The sequence below is a fragment of the Dreissena polymorpha genome, chromosome 8 (assembly GCF_020536995.1).
Source record: "Dreissena polymorpha isolate Duluth1 chromosome 8, UMN_Dpol_1.0, whole genome shotgun sequence".
Taxonomy (NCBI): Eukaryota; Metazoa; Mollusca; class Bivalvia; order Myida; family Dreissenidae; genus Dreissena; species Dreissena polymorpha.
The window spans coordinates 34,404,432-34,425,477 of record NC_068362.1 but is presented as its reverse complement, the minus strand read 5'-3'; the positions used below and the strand labels follow the sequence as shown (position 1 = coordinate 34,425,477).

The 21,046-nt window shown below is 38.4% G+C and overlaps 1 protein-coding gene across 1 annotated transcript in view; it reads right to left on the bottom strand.

Annotated features, from left to right (window-relative positions):
* LOC127840436 (chromodomain-helicase-DNA-binding protein Mi-2 homolog) overlaps window positions 1-21,046 on the bottom strand; it is a 71,149-nt gene that overhangs the window by 27,721 nt on the left and 22,382 nt on the right. Inside the window, 16 exon segments of the mRNA XM_052368851.1 lie at window positions 248-340; window positions 1,190-1,314; window positions 4,227-4,344; window positions 7,506-7,637; window positions 8,541-8,628; window positions 8,630-8,680; window positions 10,014-10,187; window positions 11,244-11,365; window positions 12,069-12,270; window positions 12,481-12,617; window positions 13,423-13,614; window positions 14,151-14,280; window positions 17,379-17,507; window positions 18,482-18,681; window positions 19,706-19,786; window positions 20,035-20,142. Of these exon segments, the coding sequence (XP_052224811.1) occupies window positions 248-340; window positions 1,190-1,314; window positions 4,227-4,344; window positions 7,506-7,637; window positions 8,541-8,628; window positions 8,630-8,680; window positions 10,014-10,187; window positions 11,244-11,365; window positions 12,069-12,270; window positions 12,481-12,617; window positions 13,423-13,614; window positions 14,151-14,280; window positions 17,379-17,507; window positions 18,482-18,681; window positions 19,706-19,786; window positions 20,035-20,142 (2,082 nt within the window).

Sequence of the window (21,046 nt, the reverse complement as noted above, 5' to 3'; positions counted from 1 at the left end):
TATGAATAAGAGTATTCAAATGTATTCATGCATATTTAACTGAATTTTTTATTTTTTCTAATAAAGTGCTACTAAATAACATCCCTGTGTAATGTACTATAACCAATTTATCAGTGTATTGGAACAGTTTGGCATTTTCGGGGTAAATTTTGGTCAGAATTTTTTTGAAAAAAAAAACAGTTCCTTTTTGCAATTGGGAAACAGCCTGAAAGAATCTGATATTTATGGGGCCAACAAAATCCCTGACCTGTGTAATACGCTCCTCCACAGAGGCTCGTGTCACAAACCGGTAGATAAGGACGCGGTTGGCCTGACCGATTCTGTGGGCTCGACTGAAGGCCTGAAATCAAAAGAAGTATTTGTTTAGTTGATTGCATAATCCTTTAACCAGAAATTTATGGCTATCACAGACCAGTTGAAGCGACCAATCTTGTGGGATTGACTGAATGCCTGAAATAGTACAGCCATTTTTTCATTTTTTTAAACTATCCTAATTGAAAAAAAATCCAAAATTACAAATGGCCATCCAGAAAATTTCCAAAAGAAAGGAAGTTTCGTGAATTTGTTCCAAATTAATTATCTGCAAGTAAACGAATAAATTAAGCACAGGAACTGAATATTTCAGCTGAAAAGGCATGTAAAAAATATTTTGATGGGATTGCGCAATTAAGTACCAAGCAATTATAAAGACCCATAATTCCAAATCTGAAGATTTAAACTTATTATTTTTAGAGTTTTTCAAGTTATTATTTTCCACTTGGTGAAGCACAGGTACTTCTCCCAAAAAATTACATGTAGTAATAACTATTACAGCTGACTTAACACTGCTGTAATATTTCAAATTAAATGCGTGACTAAGTCTAGGCATGTAAAAAGCATGTACAAAAAATGGAATTTCATTCATATACTTTTTGTGAAAACAGTTATTAACTCTCAGACTAACCCTGAATTCTGAAAATATCTGAAATTCAGTAATCAGACATGTAGGGTCAAAATATGCTTTCATTTTTACATCTTGCAGCCAAAATCATTAGTTTTAATAATTTCACCAAGGCACATATCTGTGTGTACCTGAATATCGTTATGTGGGCTCCAGTCCGAGTCAAAGATGATGACATATCTGTGTATACCTGAATATCATTATGTGGGCTCCAGTCTGAGTCAAAGATGATGACATATCTGTGTGTACCTGAATATCGTTATGTGGATTCCAGTCCGAGTCATAGATGATGACAGTGTCAGCTGTGGCCAGGTTGATCCCCAGGCCTCCTGACCTAGTGGACAGCAGGAAACAGAACTGCTCTGCACCAGGAGCTGAAAACAAACATCACATGTACATAGACTTATCACATGAACATAGACTCATCACATGAACATAGACTCATCACATGAACATAGACTCATCAAGTGAACATAGACTCATCACATGAACATAGACTCATCAAGTGAACATAGACTCATCACATGAACATAGACTCATCACATGTACACAGACTCATCACATGTACACAGACTCATCACATGAACATAGACTCATCACATGTACACAGACTCATCACATGTACATAGACTCATCACATGTACATAGACTCATCACATGTACACAGACTCATCACATGTACACAGACTCATCCCATGTACATAGACACATTACATATACACAGACTCATCACATATACATCGACTCATCACATATACATCGACTCATCACATATACATAGACTCATCACATATACATAGACTCATCACATATACATTGACTCATCACATATACATTGACTCATTACATATACACAGACTCATCACATATACATCAACTCATCACATATACATAGACTCATCACATGTACATAAACTCATCACATATACCCAGACTCATCACATATACACAGACTCATCACATAAACCCAGACTCATCACATATACCCAGACTCATCACATATACATAGACTCATCACATATACACAGACTCATCACATAAACCCAGACTCATCACATATACCCAGACTCATCACATATACATAGACTCATCACATATACATAGACTCATCACATGTACACAAACTCATCACATATACACAGACTCATCACATATACACAGACTCATCACATGTACACAAACTCATCACATGTACACAAACTCATCACATGTACACAGACTCATCACATATACCCAGACTCATCACATATACCAGACTCATCACATATACACAAACTCATCACATATACCCAGACTCATCACATGTACACAAACTCCTCTGTGTATAAGAACCATGTGATCCTGGCTCTTGGAAAACAGGACTTAATGTATTCTCTTAAATTGTCGTGCCATCTTAGCCTGTGCACATGCTAATTAGGGTTGACACTTTCTGACTAACCTGGAATTTTGCTAAGAAGAGACTTCCTTTAAAAGAAACTACAATAATTGCAGAGAGTGTAGTCCCTTATAAGTCAGTCCGGACTGCAAGTGCATTAAGTGTAGTCCCTTATAAGTCAGTCCGGACTGCAAGCGCATTAAGTGTAGTCCCTTATAAGTCAGTCCGGACTGCAAGTGCATTAAGTGTAGTCCCTTATAAGTCAGTCCGGACTGCAAGCGCATTAAGTGTAGTCCCTTATAAGTCAGTCCGGACTGCAAGTGCATTAAGTGTAGTCCCTTATAAGTCAGTCCGGACTGCAAGCGCATTAAGTGTAGTCCCTTATAAGTCAGTCCGGACTGCAAGCGCATTAAGTGTAGTCCCTTATAAGTCAGTCGGGACTGCAAGCGCATTAAGTGTAGTCCCTTATAAGTCAGTCCGGACTGCAAGTGCATTAAGTGTAGTCCCTTATAAGTCAGTCCGGACTGCAAGCGCATTAAGTGTAGTCCCTTATAAGTCAGTCCGGACTGCAAGCGCATTAAGTGTAGTCCCTTATAAGTCAGTCCGGACTGCAAGTGCATTAAGTGTAGTCCCTTATAAGTCAGTCCGGACTGCAAGTGCATTAAGTATAGTCCCTTATAAGTCAGTCCGGACTGCAAGTGCATTAAGTGTAGTCCCTTATAAGTCAGTCCGGACTGCAAGTGCATTAAGTGTAGTCCCTTATAAGTCAGTCCGGACTGCAAGTGCATTAAGCAAGAGTGTAGTCCCTTATAAGTAGGGCTGTCACGATTCACCGGTATATCGGTATATCGCGGTGCATGTTGTGAAAAAAATTGCACCGCCGTACGGCGTTGCCGCACCGTTTTTTTAAATATTATTATATTAGCACAGATATAAATACATTACATAATTATTTTGATATAGATATCGTTTTGAAAAATGTAGAAGCGATTCAAAAGGGCTAAATAAATAATCTGTTAATATCCAGGTCAAGCAAGCGCTGCCACTTGTAGATGTTTAACTTTCAATTTTAAAATACGGCGATGTATGGGTCCGTACCTTTTTTGGAATTAGGGACAGATTTCCTTTGCAAATAAGTTCAAAATTATCCAAAAGATGTTTATTCTATTTCTTTTTTTCTTTCTTTAGTATATCGATCGTTCAAAGCATGGCACTTCCGAATCATGTTATCTTAAGATTCTGAATAAGTCGAGGAAGAGTCAGAACGCTACGGATTTTCAATACTGGGCCCGCTGACTCCGCATTTTGAACATGCCCTTGAAGCGTTCGATTTACACAGATCGTAGTCACAGCTATTGTAAACAACATGGCGGACATTTTAGAAAAAGACGCGAACAATAACAATGACTACTTCTATCAAGTTTATTACAGTTTCTTTAACAGTTTCTAGTCATACTATGATACCAGTGTTTTCTGATTATTGAGTTTAATAAAGTTTGTAAAACTTGTTATTCTGCGGTTTTCTTCACAGATACATATTCTGTAAAATATCGCGGTACGTACTGCGATACAGTGTTGCCGTACCACGATATACCGCGGTACGCTCACGGCGTATCGTGACAGCCCTACTTATAAGTCAGTCCGGACTGCAAGTGCATTAAGCAAGAGTGTAGTCCCTTATAAGTCAGTCCGGACTGCAAGTGCATTAAGCCCCATTTTCCTAGAGCATGGCTCATATATAAAACACTTTTAAGGCCCAGCCTATGGGATGTCACGCCTTTCCATTAAGTTTTTCATTTCATTTCACCATAAAATATCTTATCTGCCATGTGTTTTCTCTGCTGATCATGCAATGCAAGTTGAGCAACTGTTTAAATCCCAGAAGTTTGACCCAAAAGAAAACCAACTCACCATTGAACCTATCTATGGCATCCTGCCTCATTGCCCCTGTGATGGCCCCGTCTATTCTCTCGTACTTGTAGCCTTCATGTTCCAGGAAGTCCTCCAGAATGTCCAGCATCTTGGTCATCTGAAATACATACAGGCAGGGTACCAGGGGGGCAGTATGAGATATCCCAATACATACAGGCAGGGTACCAGGGGGGCAGTATGAGATATCCGAATACACACAGGCAGGGTACCAGGGGGCAGTATCAGATATCCCAATACTGTAATACATACAGGCAGGGTACCAGGGGGCAGTATGAGATATCCCAATACATACAGGCAGGGTACCAGGGGGGCAGTATGAGATATCCCAATACATACGGTTTCCAGTCAACTCGTACCCAAGTCAACACGTACCTTAGCAACTCGTACCCGATTTGGTTAACTCGTACTTTAGTCATTTTTCTGGTTGGTCAACTCGTACCTTTTAAATTTTGTGTTCTTTATGAAAAAAATTTGCAATGGGTGTTTGCATACATTAGATGTTTTTATGTTTGTTGCAGGTACAAGTTGACCAAAATAAAGTTATATTTTGGCATAGACTAACATAACAGGTTGTCTTAAGGATTAAGTAAGATAACATTTACTAAAATGGAAAAAAAACACAATAGTAACGATATGATTTTTTTCAATGAAATTAATGTAAAGCATAAAACACAACATACATACAAAATACTTAAATATTAACAAATTTTGCATCAAATTATGGTTCGTCAGAAACTCGAGTAGTCAATGATTAAATCAATTAATCAACACCCAAAATACTTATTTACACCTACATGACACGGCTCTTTAATATCGTAATTTACCTAATCTGCACCGGTGTTAAATATTGAAAAACACATTACTTGATACAGGTCGCTGATATCTAAATTGATTTAATCTGCACCTTTGCACCTTTGTAACAATAAAGAACACTGATGTTTTAATAAGATTTTATTGGACACATATATTATACATTTTTATATAATAACATAAATTTGTTCACACAGTTCATCAAAGAAATTGTTCCATTACTCGAGAATACTTAAGATTATTGAGTAAAAACAAACGGGTTTAATGAGTATTTAGATGTTTTAATAAGATTTTATTGGACACATATATATTGCAACTACACAAAACAACCCCACAATTATATACATTTATAAAACTTAATTGTCATTAAGTGTAATTAGAGAACCTTTAATTGTTTTACTATTTAACTTCAAAGTGGATCATACCTTTAATTGGTTATGGCTTCATGCGGTGTTTTCAATCAAACATATCATCAAAGAAAAAGCCGACAACTACCGTGTGTGTCGTTTTAGATGCACGACAAACAATTGTTTAACAAATCGCCGACGGTCCTGTTGTCATAAAGGTGTTATTAGTCAACATTTTATCAAACAAAACGCCGACAATTACATCACGTATCAGTTGTAGGCAAGACAAACACGTGGTTAATAATTATACACGTGTGAAAAATAATGAACTTGTCTACTTTTGAAAAAAATAGCGCAAAAAAAATGAAGAAAAAATTATTACCTATATTCATATCAAAACATATAAAAAAACATATTTCACGTCTTTGATATATATAAATAATTTTTAGGTGGGTACGTGTTGACTAGTGGGGTTATGTGTTGACCAAAAATTGGGTACGAGTTAACCAAATTGGGTACGAGTTGACCGAAGGTACGTGTTGACTTAGGTACGAGTTGACTATCTTTGATACATACAGGCAGGATACCAGGGGGGGCAGTATGAGATATCCCAATACATACAGGCAGGGTACCAGGGGGGCAGTATGAGATATCCCAATACACACAGGCAGGGTACCAGGGGGGCAGTATGAGATATCCCAATACATACAGGCAGGGTACCAGGGGGGCAGTATGAGATATCCCAATACACACAGGCAGGGTACCAGGAGGGCAGTATGAGATATCCAAATACACACAGGCAGGGTACCAGGGGGGCAGTATGAGATATCCCAATACACACAGGCAGGGTTCCAGATCAAAACTCATAAACAAAGATATTTGGTTGTCTAGATTTGTTGCTGTTCTGAACATTGCTACAGTTATTTCAAGAAGATCACTTAATGTACTAACTTGTTCTGCAGTTAGCTGGTACTTAGTTGCTAGTACTTAGTACATATAGTTATGCAAGTAACTAACAAATGTCCAACTTAGTAACTTACAAATATCCAGGCTAATCTGGGTCTATACTTTCCGATTATATGAAAATTTTTATTAAAAGGAAATCCATTCTAATCAAAAATCCAGACTAGGGGGACAGTGTCCTCCATGATTAGCTTGTGAAGACTGCACTGGCTAATCTAGGACAACATTTTATGCACATGCAGTCAGCCCCTTTTTTCACAAAGCGCCCCTCCAATGTGACCTGCTTCAATACCTGTGAGAATATGAGGACCCTGTGTCCGTCTTCCTTGACTCACATACCTGTGAGAATATGAGGACCCTGTGTCCATCTTCCTTGACTCACATACCTGTGAGAATATGAGGACCCTGTGTCCATCTTCCTTGACTCACATACCTGTGAGAATATGAGGACCCTGTGTCCATCTTCCTTGACTCACATACCTGTGAGAATATGAGGACCCTGTGTCCATCTTCCTTGACTCACATACCTGTGAGAATACGAGGACCCTGTGTCCATCTTCCTTGACTCACATACCTGTGAGAATACGAGGACCCTGTGTCCGTCTTCCTTGACTCACATACCTGTGAGAATATGAGGACCCTGTGTCCGTCTTCCTTGACTCACATACCTGTGAGAATATGAGGACCCTGTGTCCATCTTCCTTGACTCACATACCTGTGAGAATATGAGGACCCTGTGTCCATCTTCCTTGACTCACATACCTGTGAGAATATGAGGACCCTGTGTCCATCTTCCTTGACTCACATACCTGTGAGAATATGAGGACCCTGTGTCCGTCTTCCTTGACTCACATACCTGTGAGAATATGAGGACCCTGTGTCCGTCTTCCTTGACTCACATACCTGTGAGAATATGAGGACCCTGTGTCCATCTTCCTTGACTCACATACCTGTGAGAATATGAGGACCCTGTGTCCATCTTCCTTGACTCACATACCTGTGAGAATATGAGGACCCTGTGTCCGTCTTCCTTGACTCACATACCTGTGAGAATATGAGGACCCTGTGTCCATCTTCCTTGACTCACATACCTGTGAGAATATGAGGACCCTGTGTCCATCTTCCTTGACTCACATACCTGTGAGAATATGAGGACCCTGTGTCCATCTTCCTTGAGCTTCCTGAGCATCTTGGACAGCAGTATGAGCTTCCCCGAGGCCTTGGTGAGTGCTGTACCCTCGTAGGCATTGTTGGTGAGGCGGGGGGCTTCCTAGAGGAATGGAAATGGAGATACAATATGTCACCTGTACACCGGAAAATACAATGGGCCTTGTTCTAACAAAACTGGGCTTAATCCATATGTGTTAAGTGTTGTCCCAGATTAGCCTGTGCGGACAAAATCCGTCAGACTAATTAAATTTTTTTTATAGAAATGATTTCCATTTTTAACATAAATTCTATACAAGCAGCAAGTGTCATCCCTGATTAGCCTATGCAGACTGCACAGGCTGATCTTTGACACACTTTATGCACATGCATTAAGCCCAGTTTTACCAGAACATGACTTAAATATGACATTGGGAACACATTCAAAGGCATGTGTTTCAATTGCTACACCAAAATTGGGAGGACTTCCACAGGAAATTGCAAGCACAGAACACAAACATGACAAATGACCCGTGAGTAAGAAGCACAGCAGTTGAAATCTGAGTCTTAGCATAAGCTTCAAGTACAGACAATGCGAAAGATAGTCACTTTTCAGTTGTTATTGCTGAGCTCATGGTTTGTATTAATCAAGCTCCAAAGGTAAATTTATTTTATCAGGGCAGTATTCACCAAACAATTCTCAGACTTAAGTATAAGAAGAAAGAAATATTCTTAAAACTGGAATATTCAAATACTTCTTGAATTCCGACATGGCATTAACCTTCTCTACCTACATCATTTTTATGGTGAATATTTAGTTTATGGCAAAATCACCAGTGTGGACTGTCTATATATTAAAATACTGAGCAAGAATCGGTTAGTGATTACCGGCCCAGGGAAAATTCTCATTTTTTAGGGAATGGTTTGGGGCCGTTCCAGAGCTAATTTTTAAAATATGTTAAGATTCCCTTAAGAAGCCTTGTGAAAATAGGCCCAGGTCTAAACCTACAGTGTACAAAGTACTCACGGATTGTGCGGTGGGGAAGAGGTATGGATGATTGCAGCACTTCTTCAGGTCCATCATGATGTTGAGTAGCGACACCTGGTTACCCCCCCTTGATATTCAGAGCACTGAAGTTCCGGGTCAAGATGTACTTGTAGTATTTCCTGTAAGAAAAGATAGTGAGATATCTTTAGCTAGAAAAATATCCAGGATCACAAAACTACAAAGTGCTGCTTAAGATGGAACAGTGCGGAAAGGTCAATCAGTCTGATGATATTTTTTTATAATTTCCTTCTTTATCAAGGGCCTCACAAAAGCCCCTTACCACAAGAGAAAGGCCCCTTCCACTAGGAGAATTTCTTTAAAATGATGCTAATTACCCCAAATTAAAAGCTATGTTTGGGACATTTTTTCCCCGTTTTCAGTTTTGTTGATAATTGTTTCCCCAAAATGGAAGGACATGCCATTTCTCCAAATTAAGAAAAAAGCCCTCAACTATATAAATCCAATGAATGTTGTAGCTAAAAGCATAACATGTCTGATTAGGGTTTAATAGCAGTCTTTTTTATTTGGCATTCAATTTGTGAAAAAATGCGACAATTTTTCCCACTTTTGTGTCGTTCAGTCCAGAACAAAGGGGTATATGTAAGGCCCAACACTGCTGTCTTTATGAGCATTGACTGATTATCTAACAGATCATCACATAATCATACCACCCCTCACCCTGCCCCAAAAAGAAAATTAAGTTTCATGCTCACATAAAACATTTGGAGGAGATGGGTCTGTGTATAATATAACCAGTGTTTTTTTCCACAATTTGGGGAATGGGGCCGTGTCCCATTGAACTGGGAAAATTCGCTGCATTTTGACAAAAATTTGGAAATAAGTGTTGTTGCTGTTTTGCTAAAAAATGCTTCAAATGAGAAAATAAGTGTTTTAAGTATTATTTTTTACTAAGATTGAACTTATATGGCTGGATGGCTGGAGATAAACAAAATGTTGAAATCTAAAAAAAAACTATTCAATAAATTTTTTTTTTTTTAAACCTTACATTGAGAATTTTTGAGGTACCATTTGGGAAAAATATATACTTTTTCCATTGGGAATGGTGCCAAATACTGAACCCTAAATTTAACGAAAAAACAAGAGCTGTCTCCATAGGATGACAAATGCCCCCAAAACACGCTTTGATAGAAGTTATGAGCATTTTTGGAAACCTAAACGCAGATTTTGAAACCTAAACACGAACCCATTCAAGGTCAAGGTCAAAGGGGTCAAATTTGTGTGCGTTTGGAAAGGCCTTGTCCATATACACATGCATACCAAATATGAAGGTTACATCTGAAGCGGCGTATAAGTTATGAGCATTTTTCTAAACCTGAACGCACCGCGTGACAGACAGACAGACGGATGGACAGTGCTATCACTATATGCCCTCCTTCGGGGGCATAATAAAGAACACTGATAACAATAATTAAGAATTGATGAAGCACATACTTTTGCATGGGACTCAGTTCTACACGCACGATGAACTCGCTCTTGCTGGGCATGTTCTTGAGCACGTCGGCCTTCAACCTGCGCAGCAGGTGGGGGCCCAGCATGTCATGCAGCTTGCGCACCTGGTCGTCCTTCGAGATGTCTGCAAACTCAGCCTGGAATGTCTGCAGCTCACTGTAAGCAGAAATTATTTTAGTAAGTCTAAACCTTTTTATATAAGCCCCATTGCTGCAAAAGCCTGAAGGCTTCTTGAGACACTCTGCTACAATTCCTGGGTAGAACTATTACTTTGTGTCTCCAGGAAGATCTTTGGTATGCTCAAACAGAGGGATTGTATCCCGTTTATTTTGTTTAAAAAAAGAGCCAAGCTGCTCAGCAATTTAAGTGGAATTGAGTCCTCAAAATGTACCGATGGACAAGAGCAATTTGTAATACCTTCCATCTTAAGTGGGCATAAAAAACCTCCTTCATTTCAAGGTAGTCTAATTGACATGTTCAGTTTCAATTCAAATTGTTTATCAAGAAAATTAAATAACATTATATATTACCAGAAATTAATTATTATAGCAATAGCAATCTTGTCTATAGGGATCTGATAATCTCAGAAAGACCGATTCGAAACAAACCAGTGCAGATGTTGTGGTATTTCTATCAATGTAAAGACTTAAATTCATGAAACACTTTTCATGTTATGAATGAACTTCATCCAGAATTTTAAATACCATGGGAAAACCATGGTACAGTCTATTATAACCTGAATATAAGGGAAATGAAGATCTAGTAGATTTGCACCTGAAAATATCAGGAGACATGAAGTTGAGTTGGAGCAGTCCATTATGACCTGAAATTACCTGGGTGAAAAAAGTACAGGTCCATTTTTAGCTGATGATATAAAAGACGGTCCATTATTACCTGAACATGTCTATGGCTCAGTCCATTATTACCTGAAGATATCAATGATTCAGTCTATTTTTACCTGAAGATATCAATGGTTCAGTCCATTATTACCCGAATATGTCAATGGTTCAGTCCATTATTACCTGCAGATATCAATGGTGCAGTCCATTTTAACCTGAAGATATCAATGTTACAGTCCATTATTACTTGAAGATCAATGGTGCAGTCCATTTTTACCTTAAGATATCAATGGTTCAGTCCATTATTACCTGAAGATATCAATGGTGCAGTCCATTTTTACCTAAAGATATCAATTGTTCAGTTGATTATTACCTGAAGATATCAGGAGACATGAAGTTGAGCAGATGGAACAACTCTTCCAGGTTGTTCTGTAGTGGTGTGCCTGTCAACAGCAGCTTGTAACCAAGGTTATAGTTGCTAAGGATACGGAAAAACTGAAAAGAGTAAGGGCAGATTGCCATGCTGTACAAAGATAAAGAAAGGAATGTCAACTAGACAACAGAATAATCTGTTGAATATATAAATTTCCTTCACAGACACTTCACAAGGGATCATTCCTATTAACTTCATTTGCAATATAATCCTGATAAACACATCTATCATGTTTATATAAGATAAATGCAGCCATGCCATAAACTTGGTTGAAGATCTTTGATACAAAACGGTCAAGTGGTGAACACAGTACAAAGTAGCCCACACTCCTTAGAGCAGTCACTGTATTCTACTAAATCAATCAGTGTATTAAACCAGTTCCATCAATTTGAAGCATTATTTGTATACACAACTGTGTATTTAACAGAAGGAATGAAGAGGATTAATACTCCATGAAAAAGCATTTTTATAAAACAACATTTGCAACAAACAAAGTAGATATGACAATGCCAGAATTGCTTCTGTAATGATCCTTGCATATAAAAGATGTGTGAGCCAGTTTGTTCAAATTGGCCAAGTCATTAAAGACAAGTTTAGTCCACAACAAGCATGGATGGAAAGAAGCAATGTTTAAAAACTCCTATTATTTGTGGAAATAAAAACCATTTATTTCAAATCTCTATATTTGACCTAAATTCATTTTCATCAATGAACCTCATCCACTCCCATATCACACAAGTATGTCAAGGCATACACATTTTCTACCTTTGACTGGTTATTCTTGAGTCTATGGGCCTCGTCGACAACCAGACAGGCCCAGTCTATGGAGCCGAGTGTGGCCGTGTCAATGCTGATCAGCTCATATGAAGTCAGTAGCACGTGGAACTTCACACTGCTTCCCTGCTTCATCTTCCAGGACTTTGTGCCGCCCCTAATGGCTCCCTCGTCAAACGAGAACTCGTTCTCCCTGGGAATATATGAGATGTGTTCTGAGAAAACTGGGCTTAATGCATAGGCAGTCCACACAGGCTAATCAGGGACGAGACTTTCCCATTAAATGGTATTTTTTGACTGCACAGACAGGCTAATCTGGGACAACACTTTACGCAAATGCATTAAACCCCCTTTTCACAGAGCATGGCCCATATGGTTTTTAATAAGTTGTCAACCCTCTCACCTGATGACAGCCCGACAGTCCTTGTCCCCTGTGTAAGTGACCACGTAAAGGTTGGGAGCCCAGAACTCAAACTCCCTCTCCCAGTTGATGATGGTGGACAGTGGGGCTCCCACCAGGAATGGACCCTTGCAGTGGCCCTGTAATGAAGGTCACAGGGTCGTTGAGGGCACATGGTCATTTAGTTTAAAATGAATGAACTTATTTACTTGTTTTAAACAAATATGATGAGGACATCTTAAGTTATTCATTTACTTTATTAACAGGGTTGATGCCTTAGTAAATTCAGTATTTCATATGTATAATTGTACATGAGGTATATACATGCTTTTACTAATGCTAGCAAGGGTGAGCTTCATAGTCAAATTATTGTGTGTTTTTACAGTGAAAATAAATTAAATTACTAAACCCCAAAATAAATTTGAAGAAATGAACAAAATTTATTCCGTTCTCCATCGTTAACAAGTGAAGACATGAAACAAAAGATGTGTTTGTCAGAAACACAATGCCCCCTAATGCGCCGCTTTGAAGTATTTTTTTTACCTTTGACCTTTAAGGATGACCTTGACCTTTCACCACTCAAAATTTGCAGCTCCATGAGATACACATGCATGCCAAATATCAAGTTGCTATGTTCAATATTGCAAAAGTTATGAAGAAGGTTAAAGTTTTGGTTAAAGTTTGTTTATTAGTTTTTTTTACCTTTGACCTTGAAGGATGACCTTGGCCTTTCACCACTCAAAATGTGCAGCTCCATGAGATACACATGCATGCCAAATATCAAGTTGCTATCTTCAATATTGCAAAAGTTATGACCAAGGTTAAAGTTTTGGTTAAAGTTTTGGGACACACACACACATACAATGACAGACAGGCCAAAAACAATATACCCCCGATCTTTCGATCCGGGGGCATAAAAAGAAAACTGTTGTACTCCACCCTCACCTCATTATACAGTGAGGACAAGAAGGAAATAGTCTGAATAGTCTTGCCCAGTCCCATCTCGTCTGCAAGGATGGTGTCCGTGCCGTTAGCCCACGAGTAGCGCAGCCAGTTGAGTCCCTCCAGCTGATACGGATGCAGTGTCCCACCAGTTGCCACAATGTAATCAGGGTCGCCTGGAAGCTGCTTACGCAACTGCAAGGAAAGATATTCAAATGTGTGAAATATTTTCTTTTAAAGATCATAGCTCAGTTAATGCTTAAATTCTTAAAACCATTGGAAGGCATTTCAGCATGATTAAGCTATCTACTGCACAAGTTCTGGTGCAAAAGATTATATTACAGTGAATATGAATATCTTTGCAAACTTGATAATTTAACCCTGTATAATTTAAAGAACACCTAAGGGGAGGTATATCTTAGGGCCCAGCCCCTTGATAGGTTCACCGGGGCGTGTACTGCCATTCCCCAAAGTAGCCTAAGTAGCCAATAGCTACAAATAAGAACAATTGGCTCAAGAATTTTTCATTTGGCTACAGGTTTTTCTTCGTAATCATCCATCATTAATCTAAAAAAAGAAGAATTCAGACATAACACAGTAAATTTGGCTACAGATAATTTTGATCCAGAGGGAGACTTGAGGTTCACAAAAAAACCTTCACTTTTGAACACATACAGCAAAGTTTAAAAAACAACAACATTTTTTTGGCTATTTGAGAATTGAGTACTTACATCTGTTATAGGGTATGAAGGGGGCATGCCTAGAGGCCTGGGGGAGTCGACAGAGTCATCATCCTTCTTTTTCTTGCCCTTCTTCTTGCTTCTCGGCTTCTCCTCAACTGGACCCCCCAGCATCACTCGCCTGTACATCACACAAGTAATGAATTAAAGGTAGAACTGAATCCACTCTGGGGAAACAGGGCAGCATCACCCACCTGTACACCACACAAGTAATGAATTAAAGGTAGAACTGAATCCACATCAACCGCCTGTACACCACACAAGTAATGAATTAAAGGTAGAACTGAATCCACATCACCCCCCTGTACACCACACAAGTAATGAATTAAAGGTAGCACTGAATCCACTCTGGGAAAACAGGGTTTAGTGATCAACCGCCTATACACCACACAAGTAATGAATTAAAGGTAGAACTGTATCACCCGCCTGTACACCACACAAGTAATGAATTAAAGGTAGAACTGAATCCACTCTGGGGAAACAGGCACCCGCCTGTACACCAAACAAGTAATGAATTACAGGTAGAACTGAATGCACTCTAGGGAAACAGGATTTAGTGTCAGTGTGTAAAGTGCAGTCCCATATTAGCCTGTACACCACACAAGTAATGAATTAAAGGTAGAACTGAATCCACTCTAGGGACCTGTACACCACACAAGTAATGAATTAAAGGTAGAATTGAATCCACATCACCCTCCTGTACACCACACAAGTAATGAATTAAAGGTAGAAATGAATCCACTCTGGGGACCTGTACACCACACAAGTAATGAATTAAAGGTAGAACTGAATCCACTCTGGGGACCTGTACACCACACAAGTAATGAATTAAAGGTAGAACTGAATCCACATCACCCGCCTGTACACCACACAAGTAATGAATTAAAGGTAGAACTGAATCCACTCTGGGGACCTGTACACCACACAAGTAATAAATTAAAGGTAGAACTGAATCCACTCTGGGGAAACAGGACTGTACACCACACAAGTAATGAATTAAAGATAGAACTGAATCCACTCAGGGGAAACAGGGTTTAGTGCCAGTGTGTAAAGTGTCCTCCCATATTAGCCTGTGCAATCCAAACAGGCTAATCAGGGACAACACTTTCGGGTTTTATGTTGTTTTTTTCGTTCCAAGAGAGTATCTTCTTAGTAAAAATCAAGTAAAGGCGTGTAGTCCCTGATTAGCATGTGCAGAATGAAATTGCTTATGTGGGACAACACTTTTTACAAATGCATTAACCCTTTGCATGCTGGGAAATTTGTCGTCTGCTAAAATGTTGTCTGCTGAATTTCTAAAATTAGCATTTTCTTCATTTTTTTTTCAAAGAATACTATCAGAATAGCAAACAGTTTGGATCCTGATGAGACGCCACGTTCTGTGGCGTCTCATCTGGATCCAAACTGTTTGCAAAGGCCTTTAAAATTCGGTTCCCGCACTGAAAGGGTTAAGCCCAGTTTTCTCAGAGCCTGGCTAAATTATGAAGGGAGGCATGACAAACATACCTGCTTCTAAATGATAGCAACATGGACGTTGTCAATTCAATAAGACTATTTTTTTGTGAAATTTGTATTATCTCACTTACTCCTGATATACTAATTTCAAACATGTAAAATCATTGAACTGTTTTATTGTTGAAGAATTCATATCCTATAGAAATAAATCAGTGATAAAAAAGCTCTAAAATACTACACTTACTACATGTTGTCGGGAAATTAAAAGTATCCTCTATTCCTATAACTTCGTGCAGCCCTATAAGATCGTGTACTTTTTTATGACGTAAACTTCTAAGCAACATTCGAACGCACGTACCCGAAAACTGTTCACTTTTGTAACGCGAGAATTTCCACAGCCGATAAGACAACAATCATGAGAAAAAAAACAATAAATATGATATAAATTGTCCGTTTTTCTGACCTCGTTCCAAAGAAATAGCCTAAACAATGTTTAAAATCTGCACATTTCCTTCACCAGATGGCTATGTTTGTCAATGTTTTGATCCTAAAATGTTGTAAGAGTAGTGTCCCTTGGAGGCCCGTCTAGAATTTGTATTTTGGACTCTGTACTTTGCATTACAATACGATTAAAGTATGCTGAATATGCGGACAAGTTTACCCCCAAATGTTGACACGAGACCATACGTTAAGATCGTGTCCGGCCTATTGCGATAAAGGTTCTCACTGCGTCAATTTGGGATTTTGTCACAAAACAACTGTCATTAGAAGGGGTGACAGCCTTTTATGCCCCCATTGTGAATAGAATTTTATTTAGCTTTATTCCATTAGTAAATACACTTTATCTAGACCTCTGAAAACAGTTATCACCGTTCATCTTTCGTTTTTATGAAGACCAGTTTTGTTTAAACCATTATTTGCATTACAGTTTATTCACGAAATTCATCTTAAACAACAAATATTTAATACAAATAAACACATATTCACAAAAACATATATCGGCTATTATAAACACATCCCAGGGCCTCATTGTGACGTCATCAAAATCGATGCACGATCTTATAGGGTAATTCTGTGTGACGCAGACTACCATATACACGAATGTTTAAAGGTACGTAATTCCATTATTATTATCTGTCAACCAACATACTTCACTCGTTATTTGTTAAACAAAAGATACATCATAAAGTATATATCACGTTTATTTATTGTCGAATGATCTTTCATGAAAGATATGCCATTGAAATTTAAGGTGCACGAACTTATAGGTTTAGAGGCTATAACACAACAGTACCTCATGATTACTTGTTATTTCAGTAACTTCCAAAAAAAAATTGAAATATGGTTGGAATATGCATAAGTAATTATTAAAAAATGTTGTATCAAAAAATTATAAGACTGGATTTAATACAGGTCACACAAAATTGAAAAACTATCTCCATGAAAGCCATACCTAAATTTATCATAGTACTCAACATGTCCTATCCCTTTCCAACTCAGAAGCAACAGGAAAATGGCTTTTGCAACCAGCATAAAACCAGAGCAGCCTGGGAGTAACTTGCAGTCTGTCTGTTCAGGTTTTATGCTGTTTGCTGCTCATCAGTAACTAAGGGCTGGAAATGAAGACTTTAAAACTTGAAATATTATTTAGTAAAATACTTAACACGTCAAAATACATATTTAAGTGATGTCAAAATACATATCTAAGTGGTGTCAAAATACATATTTAAGTGATAAAGGGTTAAGAACTCGTTGCAGACTAACCTCAGGTTGTCATAGTAGTCGACGTGTGATTTGAATTCAGGCACCTCACTATCTTCCGGTTCCCAGGTGGCCATGTCGTAATTGAGATCACGCCACTTCACCAGGTAATACTGGGCACCGCGCTCAGTCCTGTAAATCAAGGGACAAGTGTGTGACTAGAGAAAATCCTGTTAAAAGTGTCACTGGACTGCACAAGCAAATCTGAGACAACACATCACACATAAATTGCTCAGTCCTGCAAATTAAGAGCGTGTGTGTAACTATTAAAAAAAAACAGTTTATGTGGAAAGTGTCGTCCTTGACTAGCTTGTGCAGACTGCACAGGCTAATCTGAGACAACCACTTTACGCACATGCATTGCTCAGTACAGCAAATCAAGAGCCAAGTGTGTGACTGGTGTATCTAACAAGAATCAAGTGTGTAACTGGTGTATCAGCTGGATGCTGTAGATTAATTTAATTTTGCTGACATGAACACTTTGTGGATTCATAAAACCAGGCATATTCATTTTATCTTACAATTTATGGATTTTGTGTCGACGATTTAATATTAGTTTCACAGTATTTGTATTTTAGATTAAACAGTAAACTGTATTAAGGTCTAAATGAAGCACATGAATACATGTTATAGGCTTCATGTTGCATGAAGTGCTTAAACGTACGATTATGACCTAAAGTAAATGACAATTCTGTGAACTTTACATGATAAACCAACCAAAATACAATCAACAAATACCAGTGATGGGATCTTTTTAACAATTTTGGGATAAATATACCCCTACCCCTTTACTATTTTATTCAATACTTTTCACTTGTATTCCAGTAAATTTAAGCACCACCAGTGAATCAAGTTTGACAATCAATAGCAGGAAATCAGGGGAAAGGATAAATCAGGGGAAAGGATAAATCAGGGGAAAGGATAAATCAGGGGAAAGGATAAATCAGGGGAAAGGATAAATCGAAGCCTAAAATAATTAACATCCCATATACTTCTTCCTTATTATGATAATAAGTTACACCACAAAATAACTAACACTATAATAATTTCTTCTTGCTTATGATTTATAATTAATCCCGCTCAAAATGTCGAAATTATCTCCTTACTTATGATTGATGATCCTATGTATCTGGAGCCACTCCGGTCGCACCCCGTACTTGTAGAACCTGTCCTCAAGGTTATCATTGCTGTTGTCACGCTTGCGGTCCTTCCCGCCCCAACTGCTTCCGTCCTCCAGGGGCGGTGGCTCATCCATGTCGTTCTTTCGGATGTACATACGTGTCAGGGGTTGCTGGTACACGTCCAACTGAGGAAAAGTCCAGAAAATATGTATCAGAGATTATGCAGCAAAAGTCACATATTACAAGTGTCTATACTATATTACATTCGTTCTTATTTATGTAAATCTGCAAAATGGCTTGTTGGAATACACAAGTATGAGAAATTGTCCATCAGAAATTAGCCATGCTCTTTGGAAAACAGGGTTCAATTTTTGTGCATAAAGTGTTGTCCCAGATGAACATGTGAAGTCTGAACAAGCTTATAAGGGACAACACTTTCTGCTTTTATTGAAGTTTTTGGTTGAAAGATAATCTCTACTTAGAGAAAATCCAATTTTGGCCCAATGTGTCGTCCCTGATAAGCCTCAGGAGGCTGTCCTAATCTGGGACGACACTTTACACAGATGCATTAAACCCTTTTTCCACAGCAAGCAAGGTCCAAATGTCTCATAAATTATGCATTCTTATTATTGTACACATGCAACAAGGCTTGTTAGATTACTTCAAATTAAGATAAATACAATCAGAAAATGTACCACAAACATGTGCACTCTTGTTGCACATGTTTTCTAATGTAATCCAGATAGAAAATTTACTACTTCAGAAGATTTTCCTTCAACATGAAAACTCACCACTGACCACAATGTTAACAAAAATATTTTTTATTTAGGCTAGGTATATAAACAATTAAAATAAAAACAGTTACAGCAAAATTAACCTGTACTGGATGTAGTACTGAGGATTTGTTTTCCCTAATAAAATTGAACAAACAATGTGTTCTTTTTAACCATTTTCCTCTTAAAAGCCAAGCAAAAATGGCTATATGCAACCAACATTAAACCAGAACAGCCTCTGTGTAACTCACAGGCTGTTAAGGTTTTATGCTGTTTGCAGCTCACCAAAATCTTACGGTTGGAAATGATGCCTTTAAAACTTAAATCTGTTTAATCATCAATTTAATTAGATTTTATGAGGGACTAAACATGTGTGAAGTGTAAACATGTAAAGGGTTGGAGAAACAAGTCTTGTTTTCAAGGCTGCTACCCATACCTGAAGTTCTGACACCCAGTCACAGTGCCACATGGACAGTCCGTGCCAGCGAACAAAGAATTCACGCTGTGGCTTATGATCCTAGAAACAGAACAGTACTAAAAGGTCATTGAAGACAATTGTTTGTTAAAAAAAGCAACATACTTTTTAATGCTACTGACTATGAGAAACAATAGGTGATTACATGGTAAATTATTAAGCAAATGAATATTAATCATGCTTTAAAGATTATTTTCAACTGTTTTATTTAACCATTTTCCATGGAATGGAAGCAATATAAAAAACTCAACACATTGTTTTTTGTTTGTTTTAAGATGGCGAATACTCACAGCTGAAGACTTGGGCTCCAGATGATGTTCATGTGTGTGGTCCATCTCCTCCATAGACTTCTCAGGGTGGGGAGGCTCAGTCCAGCGCCATGTCAGGATCTTGGCCACCTGCAATGTTACATGAAACAGTATGACAGGGCCACTTCAGGATCTTGGCCACCTGCAATGTTACATGAAACAGTATGACAGGGCCACGTCAGGATCTTGGCCACCTGCAATTTTACATGAAACAGTATGACAGGGCCACGTCAGGATCTTGGCCACCTGCAATTTTACATGAAACAGTATGACAGGGCCACATCAGGATCTTGGCCACCTGCAATTTTACATGAAACAGTATGACAAGGCCACGTCAGGATCTTGGCCACCTGCAATTTTACATGAAACAGTATGACAGGGATCTATGTCATTCAAAAGGTTAAGAGAACCTCGCTGCCATAGTGAAACATGGACTGTCTTTAGCTTATTATTTCTTTGCAATTGGGCCTTGAGCAAAATAAGAATTTGTTGTCCAGTTAGGAACTTCTCACATTCTTCAATCTCAGGGAAAATATCAAATCATATAAAATGATATATACCAATACTGTTATCCAAACACAACTTACAGAGATGTTTTGGGGTCAAAATTCACCCAATGGCAAAAAAAAACAAGAGCACCGCCTTGCGGGTCTTGACCGCTCATCTAATTTCTTTTTAAAGGTGAAGGGACTCTCATTTTCAATCACAAAGGAGGGAGGGGTGGAGTGAAGAGGGGTGTAAAGTGTGGGGTTGTGGACATTTATTACATTATCTTCCAAAAGAGCGAAAAAAAAAAATCGGGGGGGGGGGGGTGGGGTATAGTGTGAGGGTGTGGTGGTAATTTGTGAGATGATCTTAAAAAAAAATCAAAAAAAAAAAATTCAAAAAAAAAAAATTGGGGGGGGGGGGGTTGGGGTGGGAGGGGGGGGGGGTGGGGGTATAGTGTGAGGGTGTGGTGGTCATTTGTGAGATGATCTTAAAAAAAAAATTAGGG